Raw genomic sequence first — 20,135 nt, 5'->3', positions numbered from 1 at the left:
ACTTACAAGGCTGAACGGTGTCACAGATGGTGCACTTACAAGGTTGGCAGGGATCCTTAATGACACACTTACAAGGCTGAACGGTGTCACAGATGGTGCATTTACAAGGCTGGCAGGGATCCTTAATGACACACTTACAAGGCTGAACGGTGTCACAGATGGTGCACTTACAAGGCTGGCAGGGATCCTTAATGACACACTTACAAGGCTGAATGGTGTCACAGATGGTGCACTTACAAGGCTGGCAGGGATCCTTAATGACACACTTACAAGGCTGAATGGCACCACAGATGGTGCACTTACAAGGCTGGGAGGGATCCGTAGTGGTACACACACAAGGCTGACTGGTGTCACAGACGGTGCACTCAGAAGGTTGGGAGGAATCCTTAGTGGTACACTCAGAATCCTTGATGAGTTTCACGATGTTACAGAAGGTACACTTACAAGGCTGGGAGGGATCCTTAGTGCTGCACTCACAGGGTTTCGTGACGCCACACTTACAAGTCTGAGAAGGGTCCTTAATAGTACATTCACAAGGCTTGATGAGTTTCACGACAGAACACTTACAAGGCTGGGAGGGATCCTTAATGGTACACGCACAAGGCTTAATGGGTCTCATGATGGTACATTCACAAGACTGGCAGTGATCCTTAAGGCTATACTCACAAGGCTTGATGAGTTTCATGATGCTACACTCACAAGGCTGGGATGTGAAACAGTAGGGACACTCACGAAGCTGGGCGGTATCTTCGGTGGTACACTCAGAAAATGCAATGGGTTTCACGATGGTAAACTCACGAGTCTCAGAGGTATACTTAGAAGTACACTTACAAGGCAAGGTGGTGAAACAGACAGGACACTCACAAGACTGGGTGGTTTCTTTAGTGGTACGTGTAGAAAATGAGATGGGTGTCACGATGGTATACTCACTAGTCTCAGTGGTATACTTAGAGGTGCACTTACAAGGCTGGGTGGTCAAACAGACGGGACACTCACAAGGCTGGGAGGCATCCTTAGTGGCACATGTAGAAAGCGGGATGGGTGTCACCATGGTATACTCACGAGTCTCAGAGGCATACTTAGAGGTGCACTTACAAGGCAGTGTGGTCAAACAGACAGGACACTCACAAAGCTGGGAGGTTTCTTTAGTACACTCAGAAAGCTTGATGGGTGTCACGATGGTATACTCACTAGTCTCAGAGGCATACTTAGAGGTGCACTTACAAGGCTGGGTGGTCAAACAGACAGGACACTCACAAGGCTGGGAGGCATCTTTAGTACACTCAGAAAGCTTGATGGGTGTCACAATGGTATACTCACTAGTCTCAGAGGCATACTTAGAAGTGCACTTACAAGGCTGAGTGGTCAAACAGACAGGACACTCACAAGGCTGGGAGGCATCCTTAGTGGCACACGTTGAAAGTGGGATGGGTGTCACAATGGTATATTCACTAGTCTCAGAGGCATACTTAGAGGTGCACTTACAAGGCTGGGTGGTCAAACAGACAGGACACTCACAAGGCTGGGAGGCATCCTTAGTGGCACAAGTTGAAAGCGGGATGGGTGTCACGATGGTATACTCACTAGTCTCAGAGGCATACTTAGAGGTGCACTTACAAGGCTGGGTGGTCAAACAGACGGGACACTCACAAGGCTGGGAGGCATCCTTAGTGGCACACGTAGAAAGCGGGATGGGTGTCACCATGGTATACTCACTAGTCTCAGAGGCATACTTAGAGGTGCACTTACAAGGCTGGGTGGTCAAACAGACAGGACACTCACAAGGCTGGGAGGTATCTTTAGAAACCGTGATGGGTTTCACGATGGTACACTCACGAGTCTCAGAGGCATACTTAGAGGTGCACTTACAAGGCTGGGTGGTGAAACAGATGGGACATTCACAAGGCTGGGAGGTATCCCCAATGGTACACTCAGGAGGCTTGATAGGTGTCAAGATGGTACATTCACGAGTCTGGGAAGAATACTTAGAATTACACTTACAAGGTTGGCTAGTAAAACAGGAGGGGCACTCACAAGGCTGGGAGATATCATCAATAGTAGACTCAGAAGACTTGCTGGATTTCACAATGGTATACTCACGAGGCTGGGAGGTATCCCTAGCAGCGTACTCACAAGACTTTGTGGTTTTCACAAGGGTACACTCACAAGGCTGGTCCACAATGGTACACGCACAAGGCTGGGTGATACTGCAGATGGTACAGCCATACGGCTGGGTAGTATCCACAATAGCAGACTCACAAGAGCGGCTGGTATACAAAATGTTAGATTCACAAGAGCGGCTGGAGTACAGAGTCGCAGACTCACAAGAATTACTGGAGTACACAATGGCAGACTCACAAGGTTGGAGGGTGTCGATGGTACACTCACAATACTGCTCAGTCTCCAAGATGGTACACTCACAAGGCTGGTCAGCGTCCATGATGATATACTCACAAGGCTGGTCAGTGTCCTCAATGGTACCACTCAAGTCTGGCCAGTGTCCATGATGATATACTGCAAGGCTGGATATCTGAGATGGTACACCCACCAGGCTAGACAGTGTCACTGATGGTACACTCCCAAGCTGGACGATGTCATAGATGGTGCAGTCATAAGACTGGGCGGGGCCCATGATGGTATAGTCACAAGGAGGGGTGGTGGTGCTCTGTTGAGAACTCAGCTTAGCTTGACACCTAGTGGTCTCAAACAACTGGCTCCAACAGAAAACCAGATATAAACTACAGGACACCTGTCCAGTCTCATTCACTGCAGTCACTTATACCTGTTAGGGAGTCTCTAGGTTCACTGAGGGCTGGCCAAGAATCAAGAGGAGGAAACACGGATTCCACCATTCTGTATGAGAAACCTCCAAAAATGTAAAACACTTTAAAACAAGAATGAAACTACAAGAATGTTTTTTTTTTCTTTTTGATTTGGTTGTGTTTGTCTGCATGTTTCATTGATGTTACTAGGGTTTATACTTGAGCTCTGTGATTAGGCAGTCTACCAACTTGAGCCACATACCCCAAAATCCTTTTTGCTCTGGTATCTACCTACTTATTCATAATTTTCTTTTTACTGATATATTTGGGCTTTATTCATATACAAGTGGTTTTTACCAATTAGGCAATATGGTTCACACAATATAAGGAAAATATATGTTTTACTGATTTAATCTGTAAAAATCAAACAATATTTACCTAGGGGGAAAAATCTAAACTAAAAGTATATAAAACTTAAAACATGACGTCAATTCAAGATTAATTTAACTGATCATTTGTTATTCTGATTTTGCTGGGGGCAAGTCTGAACTACCATACTCCTGTTTATGCTGGCCATTGTAACTGAAATGAAGCTATAAACCACTAAGCTCAGCTTTTTCTGTGGAAGATAGGGTTTTGCAACCTTTTTTTTCCAGGCTGGCATTAAACCAATGACAACCTACCAAGTTGCTAAGCTTACAGATGTAGGCCACTGTACCTTGTTCAAAGTAGAGTTCTTATACTCTAAGGATGATCAGACCCTTAAAACAAGAGCTCAAGAAGACCCATTACAACCATCATGTAGTTATGCTCTTCCTTAGGTTTATCTCTACTGCTGCTGTCAGCACTGGGAAAATAAAATGAACAGAGGAGGAATGATGGTTGTGGTGAAACAGACTGCTTTATTTCAGGAAAATTCCTTTCCAAGAAAATTCACATAATTTCTTTTGTCAGAGACTCAAAAATATACAGAGAATCATCATTATTTAAGTGCCTTCTCTCTGCCTGACACTGTGGACATCATATATGCACATCCATGTTAATACATGTTAGAGGACGGAAAGAGGATTTTGATGTGACCAGAAGAGTATGAAAGAGACTATGTAGACACTGGAGAGGTGATGAGGGGTTTTAGAACCTGAACTTGTTCTGCAACTGTAATGGCAGAGGTGAGAGCTCTGTGTAGAGAACCAGAATAATTTGAGTCATGTTCTAACAGGTGCATTGAGAACACACTGATAGATAAGGGGACAGGAAGAGACTAGGTAGGCTACCAGGTAATTGAGATGATGGTGGACTGGACTGTGGTAGCAGCACTGAATGGTAAGAAGTGATTGTTTCTGGAATACATTTTGAAGGCAGAGGCAAGTTTATGTTGAGGTTTATATCCTCAAACTTGCTTTCAGCACACATTTGAAGTTAAACAGGGCTCCTATAGCAAAAGGCATCAGATGCCCTACCTGACTATAAGATGCAATAAATATGAAGGTACGTGAACAATCTCCAAGTTTCCAGAATAAAGAATTACTTTTTATTCTGTTTTTTAACTTATTTTTGGAGTACTGGAGTTTGAACTTGGGGGTTCACGCTGGCCAGATAGGTGGCTTTACTGCTAAGCCATGCAACCAGCAGAATTGTTTTCTAGGGATTGAAGGATAGCCCAGTGGTGGAGCACTTGCTCACATGTGCAAAACCCAGCACCTTAAAAAAAATATTGTTTTCGCAGAAGTAAATCCAGAAAGGACCAAAATGTGTTGTCTATGTGCCCTCTTCTCTCATTCTTCCTCTTTTCATGATCAGATATTTCATTTCCTATCACCTGGGCTAACTCAACCAGATGTCCCCACTTACTAAAGTTGCTAATTCCTCTAACTCCAACAACTGGAAAAGAACAACTGGTATGTATGAAGCAGGGCTCTTAATTGGACCTGAGGACTCTATTTCAATTAATTTTTAATCTTCTCAACTTTAAATACATTGCCTAGAGATTCAGTTACTATCATTTGGGTTTTGGAGGGGAGAGAAATGTAACTAGACAACTGGTTTGCTTTTTTAATAAAATCACTTAATTCAAAAAGAAAAAGAAAGAACACAGCAGAACTTTCTACACTTTCAGTCCAATGTAGCGTTTTCAAACAGTGGAAAGTTACCTTCTTTTGCTATCTGTTAAACCAATGAACAGAAAAGATGTAGAAAAAGCAGAGGGTTCAAGACTTCAAGGATACAGTAGATTTTGCGTGATGGGCACTGAATACAAACAAGACAGACTCTTACTGAAAGGAAATCCTTCAGGATTTTAGGTGAGATGGGAAAAAATGCTCCAAAATACCATGCATCTCCAGAATCAAAACACAAACATACAGAAAAACATGTGGTAAGTCAATATAAAGCATTTAAGCCAACTTGCAATTGCTCAAAAAAAAAATACTTTCACTGGGTGTAGGTGCCTAACACCTGTAATCCCAGTTACTGGGGAGGTTGAGACCTGGAGGACTGTGGTTCAAAGTCAGTCTGGACAGAAAAGTCTACAAGAGATTATCTCCAAAATAATAAGCAAAAAATAGGGTTCGAGGCATGGCTCAAATGGTAGAGCATCAACAAAACAAGCAAGCTGAGCAAGTGCAAGGCACTGAGTTAAAACCCAAGTATTGCCAATAAGAATAATATTCCCTAGCCAGTGCTGGTGACTCACACACCTGTAATCCTAGCTACTTGAGAGGCTAAGAATAGCAGAGTCTTGGTCTGGGGTCAAATCAGGAAGGAAAGTGTGTGAGACCCCCATCTCAACCACATCTAGGTAATGGTATGCACATGTAACAAGAGACTGGTCACTATCAGACTAGCCAGGTGAAAATATCTAGAAGACCCTGGGTCCACAGAGAAAGCTTGGTGCAATGTTATATACTTGTGATACCTTGAACAATGGGAAGCATGAAAGTAGTCAGACTGTGACTCCAGCATGGGTAAGGAGACCCCATCATAAAAATAGCCAGTGAAGCTAGGTGCCTGTGGTTCATGCCTGTAATCATAACTAATGGGAGGCTGAGATCTGAGGATTGTAGCTCAAAGCCAGCCTGGGCAGGGAAGTCCATGAGACTCCTATCTCCAATTAACTATCAAAGAAGCCAGAAGCTGTGGAGCTGTGGTTCACGTGGCACTATATTAGTTTTGAACAAAGAAATTCAGGGACAGCACCCAGGACCGGAGTTCAAGCTCCAGGACTGTCAAGAAAAGGAAAAAAGGAAAGGGAAAGTCTCTTATTTCAGGGCTGGGTATGGTAGTTTACACCTATAATCCCAGCAACTATGGAGGTGGAGGTGGAGGTGGGAGGATCTTGGTCCAAGGTGAGCCCAGGAAAAAAACTGGAAACCTTATCTGAAAAATCAGGAGCAAAAAAGGACTGGAGGCATGACTCAAGTGGTAAAGTGCCTTTCTGGTTAAGCTCCTGGGTTCAAAATCCCAGTAAAAACCAACAAAACCTCCTTACAAAATTTTGCTTTATGTATCTTCTTATTTGTTCTCAATGAACCCCAATATAGGGACACAAGTGGTTTTTTCTTCCTTGCTATTGTTTCTAACGTATTTATAAAGTATCATGTGATTTTTTTGTTGCTTTATACCCCCACGGTATAAACCCTGTTTTCACTGTATTTGATGTTGGTATAATTTGGGGAGGGGAAGGGAAAAAACAAATTGTTTAAATAGGGATACAGATTGACCCATTGCAACAATGAGATGTACAAGACGCTATGTCAAAAAACAAGCTTTACAATTTAGGTGGGGGGTTGGGGAGATGGGGGGGTGTTGAGGGGGCTGTAGCTGAAGAGGTGGGAGGAAAGGGATGGTAGGGGAAACACAAAGGAGGAGGCAACAATGCTGGAGAAGAAATGTACTCATTACCTTGCTCATGTAACTGTAACCCCTCTGTACAGTATTCTCACAATAAAAAACAAGTAAAAAAAAAAAAAAGTCCTTCAATGCTGAAAGAAAAAAGAAAAAGCCCTACTTATTTTTGAGAACTACACAGTAACCTGACTGGCGAAGTCAATCTCTCATTGCCTTAGTTGAGGACTCAGCTCTCCTGAACTGCCCTAGTGGAGCAGCAGAGCTTGGATTGTGATCTCTCTGTGCAGCATGGTGCATGGATAGCCTACAGATCCTGAGCTTGGTACATGGAGAGCTACATATCCTAAGCCTTGGCTGGGAAATCAAGACCTCCTTGCAAGACTGTGACAAAGATCACACTACCTACCTCCTGCACATGTAGCTTCATGCCATGCCACATTAGATGGGGCATGTGGAGTACGCATGGGCTTTCAAGTGAGACTGGATGACAGCCAGAATTTTCTTAGTTTTCTCATCTGTAAAATAGACCTGGGAGAAAAACACTTGCAGAAGCATATAGAAGAATGACACTGTTACTCACCTATATTCATATCAAACATAACAAAAGCTAAATTAGGCAGCACAGTAACAAGCAAGGAATATTTTATTTATGTGTATTCTCAAAAAAAAAAACCCACAAAAACAGAACTCACAAAGAGGAGCAATGAACAATGGTTTTCTAGGCTCTCTGGGAATATACAGGGCACCATGTCTTCTAGAAACATAGCTAGTACAAGAACAAAGTTTACTAATTGACATCACTTTTTGCTTCCCCAGTCAAAAAAGGCTGTAGAGAAAACCTTTAAATTGTACTCTAATATAAATTTGCTGCACAATTAAACTTCAACATACTCAAAGAAGTATTGTAAACTGCAGAAAATAGACAAGACACTCAATAACCTGCCCACAATTAACAACTAAGCAATAGACACTTGGATAAATACAGCATGTATTACTTATTTGTTAAATCTCTCACATTTATAATGAGCAGATGGTTTTACCATTAATAGGAACTGGTTTCTTACTTTTTAGTAGAACACCAGATTTAGTAATGCAAGTAAAAAGTATTTGACTGTAAATTGATTTTAGAAAATATTTTCTTGGGTTGGAGTTGCTGTGTGCATTTATTAACATATTTGGATTATTTTCAACAGTTAAAAAATACAGATGCTAATAAATCGAATTGCTGGGGATAAAACAAAGCTTTTTGTTTGTTTCCTCTAAGTAGCAATGGAACTAGGATATAATATAGGGAGGTTTATAATGTAATGAATAATGATTTCAGTAGTGATTTCTATCTAATGCTCAAGTGTTAATTCTATCATTTGGACTAGCAAAGGCTAACTTAAAAGCATGTTGATAATGAAGAACTGACATTTCCTTATTACATAAACTAGCTCTAATAGAAGGGTCTTCTCTGACTTCCTATACTTCCCAATCCCTACCTATTTGTACAAATGAACTTGAGAACTCAGGAATGAAAGGACAGTGACATGTTACTCAAGAACTATCTTAAATGACCCATTTAAGAGAAACACAGTCAATGTAAGGCAGTAACCATAAACCTATTGGTACCTTTCCTTGTGTGCCTAGTTGTAAAATTGCGAAAATAAGTTTTGCCCACCTCTATAAAAAATATTACCCCATTATGCTATATAATACACAATAGAGACAAGATCAGCTGACAAATAAATAGTAACTCATTAGGCTCAGGTAAGGAGGAATACATACCCTTCCCTAATGAACCCCACTCCAATTCTTCCTTAAATATAAATGTTCTCCTTGACTTATATTCCCTCTAGAAGATCTAAAACAACTTTCCATTTTCTAAGAAAATCTGATTTCTTTTTTTAATATCAACAGTTTTTAAGACAAAAAAAAAAAGCCTGTTGGCTGTGGAGCATTCTCAACAGCTTTTCTACTCCTTTCAGTTTAACACAGACATGGAAAAGTCACATTTTACAGAAGATAAAGAAAAACAAAACCACAGCTCAGTGCTCTTCCACAGGGCAAGGACTCAATCATCTCCTGGTTTCCTCTCAGGACTTAATGGAAGCCCAGAAGAGCAGTTCTACAAAAAAATCCAATATCTAACACTGTAGTTTTCGAGTAATCATTGCTCAGTTTTACTTCCAAACTATGTTACGGACACACATTGTACAGTCATGGAAGAGATTTTTAAAGCAAACAGCTTTTCCAAGTGATGTAACACAAAATTATAAGGAGCAACCAAATCCTTCACTCAGCCTTATTTCCAAAGACAAGTGTACTTTTATGTAGAGCATTACAAAACATGGTGTGCTTTATTGTGTTTTATGTGTATTACATGGCCATGGCCATTAAGACCTGTTTGATTTCCTGTCTTAAACCTTTTCATCCCTGTAAGCTGTGTTAATAAAGCAGATCTAGTCCCTTAGTTTTTCAATTATCACGTTGTCTTGCAATGATTCTTGTACAATGATGCAATAGTCTTTTTTAAAAAAAAAAAAAAGAAAAACTCAATATCCATTAGTAAGATTCACAAAAATACTGTTGCTAATCTATGTTTATATCTGTCCTTTAAAAAAGTAGGCCTGTCAGGTGCCAGTAGTTCAAGCCTCTAATCCTAGCTACTCAGGAGGCTGAGATCTGAGGATCCTTTCAAAGCTAGCCTGGGCAGGAAAGTCTGTGAGAAACTTAATAAATTATCAAAAAGCCAGAATGTAGACCTGTGCCTCAAGTGATAGAGCAAGGGCCTTGAGCTGAGTTCAAGCCCCAGTACTGGCACCAAAAAAGAAAAGTAGGACCTTCTCTCCTTGCTTTCATAGCTCTACAATAATGGATACATGTGTTACTATCAAAACACACACATGTACCCATCTGTATTATTAAAGGCAGACTTGTTCTCCTCCATCTCCTCCTTAACCTAAACTTTGTGGCCAAGCACTTTAAGAATATGTTTGAAACAACTTTCACCAGCTATGATGGAAGTGATTTGTAAGTAAGGAATTCTGATAGGACCTGATTAACGATTACAGTTCTGAGCCATCCATATTCTCCTATGAAAAATAAATTACATTAGTTATGATTAAAAGCCAACAAAGCTTTGGAGCACTTTTCTGAGGGACACAATAAACTTCCACCACATCGCAGGGGCTTATGTTGGGACTCCACATAAAAGGTGTCTTTAGTAGGAACAGATAGCTCCCATTCTATGGAACTGACTCTATCCCATCACCATTGCCTGGGTTTTCTATTACTTGTTACTAGCTACAGTAAGAAAATGTCTGGTGACCACATGACTCATGTTAACAGCACCATAAGGAAGCTTTGTCCTCACAACACATGTGGGGGGAAGAGTAGGGGACTTTCCTGGTTACATGACACACACTGGCTGCAACACAAATGACTAAAGCAAATCCAAGGCTGAGACCAGGTGATGGCACTCTCTGAAGAGAACAAATGCCTTTTAAGAAGTTTATCAACAACTAAGAGTAGACAGTCACATACAAGTGGTGCCCCCCCCTTGACAAAGAGAGGATAGCCCTCCTCCCTAGCTCCTGCTCTGACAACAGAAAGCCTGGGCCCAGGGGAGGCCAGCACTCTGACAGATGTGGGTTTGGACTTGGGACTGTTTTTGTAAAGTTCTAAGCATCCACTTCCCTTCCAATTGTTTCCCTTCTAAAACTCACTCAATACACACTCCTCTTTCCTCATGCCCGCGCTCACTGTTCACGAGCAAGCTTTCCCCCTTCCTCAGGAAGGGGTTCCTACACAGATCATTTCCACATTAGTCCCCGCAGGTGAGTTCCACAGATGCCCCCCCACACACCTTTACATTTTATTCCTTTTAAAAAATGCCGATTTGTTTCTCGGTAGCCACTATCCTTTCCTGTGACGGCGGCTGTCCAGCTACATAGGAAGGGTTTCATCTGGCGGAGGCAGCTGTTCCTGAGGTGTCGCCATCACCCAGCACCTGGATCAGTGTGGCGCAAACCCCGCTGCCAGACTGCAGCCCACCACAGGCGTCATGTCCCAGATCTACAAGAAGATGAGATATGTGGAGAGTGCCTTCTCATTGTGGGGTCAAACACCAAGACTCCGCCCAACTTCTGCTAACCGTGAAAACAAAACCTGACTACATACACAGGGATAAACAAAGCAGTTCAACAAAGCATAATCGAAATGTACACTTCTCTCTCTGCCTACAAAAAGATTGTAATAATGCATTACTGTAAATCTGAGTGTTTAATTCAAAAGCCCATGGGGAATATGAACTATTTCATAGTTTCCTAACTTGAGTGGTGTACGCAGCATCTAACTTCTTTTTTCAATTTCTGTTAGTAACCTAGAGATGACATAAAAAACGGAGCAGTTATTTCTTTCAGGGAAGCTGCCTTCTGTCCAGGACCCAGGTGGCACTAACTGGGAAGGAAGATACACAGCGAGCAAAGCCTCAGCCATCTGGGAAGAGAAGCCTGGGCAAGCTCAGCATACACAGAAAGTGACAGCATGCCCTTACGAGCTCTCTGGGCTAGACTACCAGGACAAAGGGAGATACCATGAAGACCCATTGGCTATCCATCGGCAATAGGTTGCTGATAAGAAATGAAGGCAATCTTGCCAGTCAGAAACCACAGGCTGACGATGGAGGTATCTAAACTCAAGACACTAACCATTAGGCAAGCTTACCTTGACAATGCGGTCCGTGCCACAGGTCACCATCAGTCCCCTGGCAATGTCCATGGACATGTGGGAAATGTTATGCTTTCCTTCATGAAAAGTTGCTAGAGAAGTCCGACTAACAAGAGAAAGGAGAAACTTACCTGCTGTGCCTGGAGTTAAGGAATTTTTTTGAAAGCAATGTAAGTTGTACAAATACAGTTAACAGTGATAAAATCAGATTCTTAAATGTGGCTGTGGTTTTGAAAACCAACTTTATACTTAAAGAATGACAGTGTCTGGTACTGGTTGCTCACATCTGTAATCTTAACTACCAGAAAGCTAAGACCTTCAGTATGTATAACAGTCCGAAGCTGGCTTGAGCAGGAAAGTCCATGGAACTCTATCTTCCGTGAGCCAGCAAAAAGCAGAAGACTGAAGGAATGGCTCAAGTGGTAGACCAAAAAAAAAAAAAAAAAAAAAAAAGTCATGCAAGTTCAAGCTCAGCAAAATAAACCACAGGTTTATAAAAGATTTGATAAGGACTGAGTATATCTCAGTGATATTGTATGCATCAGGCTCTGGATTCAATACCAATACTTCAGGCGGGGTGGGGGGAGCTTTATAAAACATTCAAAGTAACTTTTATTGACTTTTGTAGGGCTAGGGGTTTGAACTCAGACTGGGCTGGTACAAAACTGTTAAGCCATGGCTCCAGCCCTGTTTTTCACTGGTTATTTTTTAGAATAGGACCAACTCCATTTTCTATCCACATGTATACCTGAGCTGTGATCTACCTGTTTTAGGCTTCTCATCATCACTGGGATCACAGGCATACATTACTGCATATAGCTTTCCCTCATGGAGATAGAGTCTCTCAGATGTGTTTGCCTGGGCGGGCCTTGTACCACAATGTTCCCAGTCTCAGCCTTCATGTAATTAGGATTGCAGGTATGAGCCACCAACACCTGGCTATCCATACATAACTGGTCCCTGCCTAGAGCCTTGTGGGCCTCAGCGCTCAGGAATACCTAGACAGCTGCTGGAGTGGTCAAGGAGGCCTTACAAGTGTTCAAGAAGACATCTGTCTCAGGCAATGGGATAGCTTGAAATACAGAGTAGCAATCCAAAGTCAAAAAGCTAGGACAGAAATTTCTCATTAGAAATGTCTTGGAAAGCTCTAAAGAGACAGAGGGATAGTAGATAGACATTTGGATCATTTCTCAGGCTGTCTGTTCATTCATCAGAAGGAGAAGTAGGCAGGAAGAGAAAGATCTATGCATACTCACTCTTCATCTTTGATTGAGTTGTAACAGGAATCACAAACTCGGACCTGGAACTCAAAGCCCATGACCGGGTAACTGGAACGTTTGCTGCTGCACTTGCCACAGACGGCTTGCCCACATTTCCTGCAGTGATGCTTCCCAAGAGACAGAGAAAATGGAGTCAGCCTTGTCCTAGTGCACAAGGCAACCTTTCCTCAGTACACCAGGCTTCCCTTTCAAGTTGGGAAATGGGAACAGGGAAGGATGGCCTTGAGTTCTAATCACCACCCAGTATATCAACTGATACTCAAAAGCCAGACAATTTCAACATATTCAGGATCTCTTTGTTGGGTCAAATGTTGCTCCAGGCAGCAAACATTAAAAGTTCAGCCAAAGGAGGACACTCTCAGGGAAGGAAGACAAAGGTATAATGCCTATGTGTCTTTGATCATATAAAATAATATTTATCAAAATGAACTTCAGGAAATGAAAACCAGGTCTTTTCTTTGTTGTTGTTTTTGTTTTTTCTTTTGTCTTGTTTGTTCATTTATCTGTTTGGGGGAGGGTAAGAGGAAACACAGAAATGGAGGGACAAAGGATGAACAAATACAGCAGTGGTACTAACTAGATATTACGTTTGCTTTTTTGTTGTTGTTGTTGGTGGTGGTGGTCATAGGGCTTGAACTCTAGGCCTGGGCGCTCTCCCTCAGCTCTTCAGCTCAAGGCAAGCACTCTACCACTTGAGCCAGAGCGCAACTTCCCTAATTAGACATTATGTTGAAAATGAATGACACAACTTGTGGGTGGGAATAGGAGGGAAAAACTGGGAGAGAGTGAGGTCAAAGGTAACATTATCCAAAAAGAAATGTATGCATTTCCTGACATATAACTGTAACCCTTCTGTATATTACCTTTCTAATAACAAAAAATAAAAATTTTAAAGGTTCATTCAGGAATCTAATCACTGAAGATTGTTAGAAGGAAAATGTATTCTTATCTCTAACTTCCAAGTTTTAATGTGACACACTCATTAGGAAATGAGTATATATAATCATATATTTGCTATTTCAACTTCTCAGATTGTGATTAAGTCTCAAGAACATTCCAAGCAATCTATTATTACTGATTTAGATGCATCATCACTAAATGCCTAGCAACCAATACCTCTTCTCTCCCTTCTATTACTTGTTAAGGTATAAGAATAAAACTTATTCTTTTGTATTTCCATTACAAGTAATGAAGAATACCTCACTCATTAGTTACAATGCACAACTTACAAACTGGACATGCATTGTGAGAACTTGGCTAATGACAGAATTTAGGGGCCATTTCAGAGCATTAGGCCAGTCTCACAGCAGACTTTGTAGAGAGCAGCTGTGAGAGGGAAATTATAAAGAGTGCTTATTAACACGTAGACTTCAGGTTAATCCTTCATAGGAATACAACCAGTATTAAAGGAATAACAGCATTCCTTTTACTTACCTGCATACATTCATGTCACCCTGAGTTAGTGGCTACCTTCAAGCTGCAGTAGAAATATATTTTGTGGGAGAACTTTAGTATTACATGAAGACCTTGTGCAACAGGCATATTGGAACACATTTAATTTAAAAATTAAAAAAAAACATACAACAGGTGCTGATCTCTAATGCCTATAATCCTAGTTATTTCAAGGAGGCAGAAATCTGAGGATAAAGGTTTGAAGCTAGCCTGAGCAGACAAATCCACAGGATTCTTATCTCCAATTAACCAGCCAAAAGCCTCTAACAGAGGCATGGCTCAGTGGCAGAGCATCAGCCCTAAAGCAAAATAAAGTGAGGGAGAGCCTGAGGCCCAGAGTTTAAGCCCTAGTACCAACACAAAAATAAATAAGTGAGTTAAAAAATGTTCTATTCAAAATATTTATAATAAGAATGCTCCAGATATACTTACATGGAAAAAAATTCATTGGGTCAGAGAGTAACCCAATGAAAGAAAACTCAACTGCCATCCCTTACCTATTTGTGACAGCATAAGGCATACATTTACATGCCCTATTTAGCCTAATTTTATAACTGACTGGATGAAATACTGACTTCAGTAAGTAACAGTCCAAAGTTGAAAGATCTTTCACTAATTTAAAATTGGATTATCGGGGGCTTTTATATATCCCTGTTTTTCCAGTGCAGGACAGCCAATGGAATGGTAACATATGGTAATATATCACTGGCTTCAGCAAATTGTTATATATAAGGGCTAGTGAGGCAGAGTGCTTACCCAGCAAATGTGAGGCCCAGAGTTCAAACCCCAGTATCAACAAAGAAAAATTGTTTTAGAGAATAAGAATTAACAGCATTTGCCAGAACATAGGATTCTAAAAGAAATAACAGATTAATGATATACATACTGCAAACACAATCCACAGAGAGACCATTCACCATGGCTACTCACCTGCCTCAAACCCAGTGTCTTCGTGTCCCACATCTGCTTTAGGTTCCAGAAAAAGGGCTGCTCACACTTCTGACAGGAATCACTCTCTAGCCACTGAGGAGCCTGTGGGAGCAGAGTCGAAGACATCATCAACACGTCTGCACATTTAAACATGGGAGCGTCTAGAACATGCTAGGATTCGTGCTTCTTCTTAATTTTTAGCTGGCTACCATAATCAACATCCTATCTGAATTTCCAAGATTGACTACAAATTTACTGTTTACAGTGTTGTTCAATCTGTAATCTACAGGTAAGAGTGAGCAATTAGTTACATTTTTATTGTAAACTATTAAGGGCTGTCTATATATTTCTATTTAAAGCTAAATCATTTGTGATCTACATCCAGTTGAGTAAAACATTTTGTTTCTTGCAGAATCTGATAAACTACCACTTCTTGAGAAAGGCTTTAGGGTCACAGGTAACTGAGAAGAGAAAGCCAACAAGATGTAACTATATGCTAGGCCTCTGGAATGAGCATCAGGCTAGGCTAGCTGGCCCTTCCCTTCACTACTTCCCTACCCCCAAATCTCAGGTCTCTGAGAAGCAGTCTCCCTTCCTCCTGATTGGCACCACAATTCTACAGCCTCGGCTGAGCCATAAGCTTTATATTTCTTTCCCCACACCAAGAAATGAGTATTTATTGGTACTATTTGAGCAACACCTCCAGACTCTTTTTCTCCTACTGGTCTTTTTTTTTTTTTTGGTCTAGTCGTGGGGCCTGAACTCTGGGCCTGGGCGCTGTCCCTCAGCTCTTCAGCTTAAGACTAGCACTCTACCACTTGAGCCACAGCGCCACTTCTGGCTTTTTTCTTTTTGCTTATGTGGTGCTGAGGAATCAAACCCAGGGCCTCAGGTATGCAAGGCAAGCATTCCACCACTGAGCCACCTTCCCAGCCCATCCTACTGGTCTTTTTTGAAGTAAGATCTCACTTTAAGCCTAGGCCAGTATGGGCTGTAATTTCCCATCTTGTTTTTCTGCATGTTGCTGAGGAAGACAGGCATACACTACCATGCCCAGCCATTGACTGAGATGGAGTTTCATGACCTTTTTCTTCTTAATGTCCAGAAGGGCTGTGAATCATCATCCCCCATCTTTACTTCCCAAGAAGCTAGGAGTACTAGCTTTAGCCACTGTGGCTGACATTCTGTGCATTTTGGGTGAAACAGAATTTAAAGTTCCAAGACTTTATCAGGAACTTAGAAAATATTTCTCTAAACCAGAAAATTATCAATTGTACTTGATTATAATACTAAAACTTTAAAAAGATGGTCTAACTAATTACTAACAATTGTTAAATGAGTATAATCAAATAGTAAATAACAGTTCCCATAAATTAATCCATAGATCATGGTATAGGAAGTAATTTTTTCTTCATTTTAAAAAGTTGAAAAACGAACTTTACAATTTAAGGGGGGGGCGGGGAAGAAAGTGTAGTTGTGTTGTGGAGGTGGAAGGGAAGGGATGGTAGGGGAAAAATGAAGGAGAAGGCAACAATGCTTGATAAGAAATGAACTCATTACTTTGCTCATGTAACTGTAACCCTTTTGTACAGTATTTTCACAATAAAAACATTTTTAAAAAGTTGAATCTTAGCTCACATTTGTAATCCTATCTACTCAGGAGGCTGAGATCTGAGAATCACAGTTCAAAACCAGCCCAAGAAGAACAGTCCATAAGACTTTTATCCCCAATTAACCAGTAAAACTCAAAAGTGGCAGTGTGGCTCAAGTGCTGAGTAGAACACCATTTTGAGTAAAAAACCAAAAGAGAAAGGGCAAGGCCGAGTTCAAACTCCAGAATCAGCAAACTGACATTTAGAAGAGTTAGTGAAGGTAGGCTTTCTACAAATTTCACAGGAGTGAGGGCTTAAAAGGAGGAATGGTTATCTTGTCTCCTATTGTATCCAAATTTGGGGCTATCATAGTTTTCATTTTGGTTATGTCACTGGAAATCCCTGGCATAAGACAACCATCAGAAATGTCTTTTAGGGGTGGGAAAAGCAAGGCACTCCCAAGTAGACTGAAACAGGCTCTCCATAGGGGGGCAGGAGGGGTACACTGTTGGAAATGAGCAGGGAGAAAGGAAGAGTGATGGAGAATGGGCAACCACGGAGGAAGATGCTCACCCTGGTGTAGAGCTACTCCTGTCTCCCTAAGCAACTAAACAGAGCTGGTAATGAAGGCTAGCATGATTTGGAACACTGCCTGGCAACCACATCCCTTGAGGAAGCACAACAGGTTGTGCTGCGAACAGCACAAACATCTGGTTGCAGGGGAGGGACACAGATTTTTTTCATCTTATGTCTGGGACAGGCTTGAATGTAGTCCTGCAAACCAGTCAGGTCCAGTGAAAATCAGCAGAAAAGGTTCTTGTTAAACTACCTTCTGTGGGGACCAGGGAGTCTAACAGGGACACCATGGTGGCTTTAATGGGAATAACCAACAAAAAATTGCCCACTCTGTATTTCCCATGCTTATTGTACCCAAAATGCTAGCTATAATAAAGCAAGGCTCTAAAACAAATTTTCTTTCAAATACAGTTAATTTGCTCAATTTTCTACTTTGCCTGGCCATACACTGTCATTTAAGAATTACCTTACAAAACAAGTATCTTCAAAAGCAAACTTTAATCACCCAAAAATCAGAAGTATGGCTCTCAAGAGGAATTAACCACTTCCAAACTCAGAAGGAAAGGAAGGAAAAGGAGAGAAGGAAAAAGAGGAAAAAAAAAAAAGATGACCAGCTCTTTTTCACATCTTGATCCTCAGCAAAGAACACAGAACAAGAATAATCCACTTTAATACTATGTATAAAATAGTATTCATTCTGTAATCTGCTAGTTAAAACTTCTTTATTTTTTTTTTAAAAAAGGACTCATACTCTAAGCTCTTATTACTTGCTTATGTGTATTTTCTGCCTACTTCCGGAAGAAGAATCCTCTATAACTGTAATCTGGTGAGGGAGCAGGCCTTCATGCATTCTGACAGTGAGGAGGACAATGGCATCCCCAGTGGTCTGGAAACTCTCCAGCCATCACTCACTGGCGACTTGGAAGGCTATTCCAGGCAAGTGTGTGGAGCTGGAGAGCCTGGGCTCTTCCCCCCTGCCATAGTTCTGGGAGTCCTATAAATCACATAAACCCAGACTCAGATCCTAGCTATTCAGGAGGCTAAAATCTGAGGATATGGTTTGAAGCGAGCCTAAGCAGATAAAAAATATAAGACTCTTACCTCCAATTAGCCACCAAAATGCCGCAAATGGTGCTGTGGCTCAAAGTGGCTGAGCACTAGCCTTGAATGAAAAAGCTAGGGAGAGTGTTCAGGCCCTGAGTTCAAGACCCGGTACCAGCAAGAAAAAAACAAACAAAAACAAAAACTCAGGGTCAGAATTTATAGATCAAAAGCTGCTACTTCTATACTATTCTCAACTGGAAACCAAACCTATTGGATCATGTCTCTTTTTTTTCCTTTTTTTTTTTTGGATACTGTCTGCTTCCTTATCTCTTCTAAAAAGGAAATCAACTGCCCACACAGGAAGCACTTTGAAAGATAGGACTGTGTTTTCTTTCCATACATGTACCAACACAGTCTATAATTATGTAACTTAAAGGAAGGCTCCTGCTCCTCCTACTTTCTGAGTACTTTCTAAAAAGAATTTACCAAGGATAATAACAGTGTACTGACACCCATGTGGTTAAATCTATAACAGAGCTCCAGCAATCTCCTTCCCTAAGCCTCCAGGGTTCTTGCCCTCCTCTTTCTCTTTCTGAAGACTGAAAACTGACAGACCAACCTATGAACAGAACAATCAATTAGCTGTTCTAGATGAGAGCTATAAAGCATAGCTCAAATAGATCTTCAAAGCAAAGTATTACAATTCTGCAATACTAAGCTAATGTTACTTTAAGCTTTCCCAAGACTTTTTAGAATATCCAAAAAGAGAAGTTAATCAGCAGACATATAATCAGAATTTCCTGTCTGACTTGTCTCACAAAGTTACTAGAAAAACCCAGCAATCAGCATATCTTAACAATACTGAGTGAATCTTGTTATGTATAGGGTAGTCTATTTCTTTCACTACATTGAAGCTGGTGGTAAGCAAGAATCTCTGTACAGAGAGAGCATAAAGGATAGCCATAACATCTGGAAATGAGTAATGCCACTATTGTTCAAAACATTGAACATTGTATCCTTTCATTATTTCTTATGGTGCATGCTAACAACCAAGGTTTATTTAGTGAGAATCTGACTCAAAAATGATCAGAGACAAAATAGAGCAGACCCTGTGCAAGGGTTGGCAGCATTCTGGGTTACCATGTGGTGTATGTCCTCTGCCAAGGGCTCCATACTCCACACTGATGCAGAGGAAGCCACACTGCACCCATCGGGGGATGCCATGTAACAGATGATAAATAGTAATGCAGTGTCAATGCACCATTTATCATGCACTGCCACCTACATTTCCAGTGGCCACCATGTAGGTGGCTCCATAAATGCTTCTGGTTTTAATACATTATTGACATCCTCCAAAATCTTCTCTGGGAATCAATCCTCTTGCTATTGACATCTCAGGCTATAGATGTTGCTGAGAAAGACAGATAGTCCAAGTGCTGACGAGGATGAAAATGGAAATCCTGTTGGAAACCTGATGACAGCTATAAAAAGCTTTAAGAATGTATATATCCTTACACCAGAAGGTCTATCTTTAGAAATTTGCCTGTAGGGAATAACTAAATAATCACACAATGACAAGGTCAAGTACATTCACTGCAGCATTTCTCAAAATAGAAAAAGATGGGTGTGGTAGAGCATTCCTGTAATCCCAGTTACTTAGGAAGTAGAAACAGGATGATCATTAACTACAGTCAAAAGTTACTAAGACCCTATCTGAAAAACAAGCTTGTACAATGGTGCAGGCCTGTTGTCTCAGTTACTTGGGAGGCAGAGGTAGGAGTGCGGTCCAAGGAGTGTAGCCCAGGCAAAAGCATGAGACTCAATCTGAAAAGCTGAAAATCATACAGGGCAGGGGCTGTGGCTCATGTGGTAGAATGCTTCTATAACAAGTACAAAGCCTTGAGTACAATCCCCAGTACCACAAAAGTAAATAAGTAAAA

The 20,135-nt window shown here is 41.2% G+C and overlaps 1 protein-coding gene across 2 annotated transcripts in view; it reads right to left on the bottom strand.

Annotated features, from left to right (window-relative positions):
- Positions 1-7,233: 7,233 nt before the first annotated feature.
- The window catches only part of Wdfy1 (WD repeat and FYVE domain containing 1), a 47,226-nt gene continuing 34,324 nt past the window's right edge, over positions 7,234-20,135 (bottom strand). For both annotated transcript variants that reach the window (XM_070016006.1, XM_070016012.1), the window contains exons 9-12: positions 14,984-15,085; positions 12,578-12,708; positions 11,319-11,427; positions 7,234-10,667 (exon numbers count right to left, since the gene is read on the bottom strand). In XM_070016006.1, coding sequence (XP_069872107.1) covers positions 10,608-10,667; positions 11,319-11,427; positions 12,578-12,708; positions 14,984-15,085 — 402 coding nt within the window. In that variant the 3' untranslated portion in view covers positions 7,234-10,607. The remainder of the gene's footprint in view (positions 10,668-11,318; positions 11,428-12,577; positions 12,709-14,983; positions 15,086-20,135) is intronic.

This window comes from Dipodomys merriami, unplaced genomic scaffold (assembly GCF_024711535.1).
Source record: "Dipodomys merriami isolate MVZ:Mamm:240054 unplaced genomic scaffold, mDipMer1.0.p SCAF_1, whole genome shotgun sequence".
NCBI classification, from domain to species: domain Eukaryota; kingdom Metazoa; phylum Chordata; class Mammalia; order Rodentia; family Heteromyidae; genus Dipodomys; species Dipodomys merriami.
The sequence above is the reverse complement of the archived record's forward strand: the minus strand, read 5'-3'. Positions and strand labels throughout refer to the sequence as shown.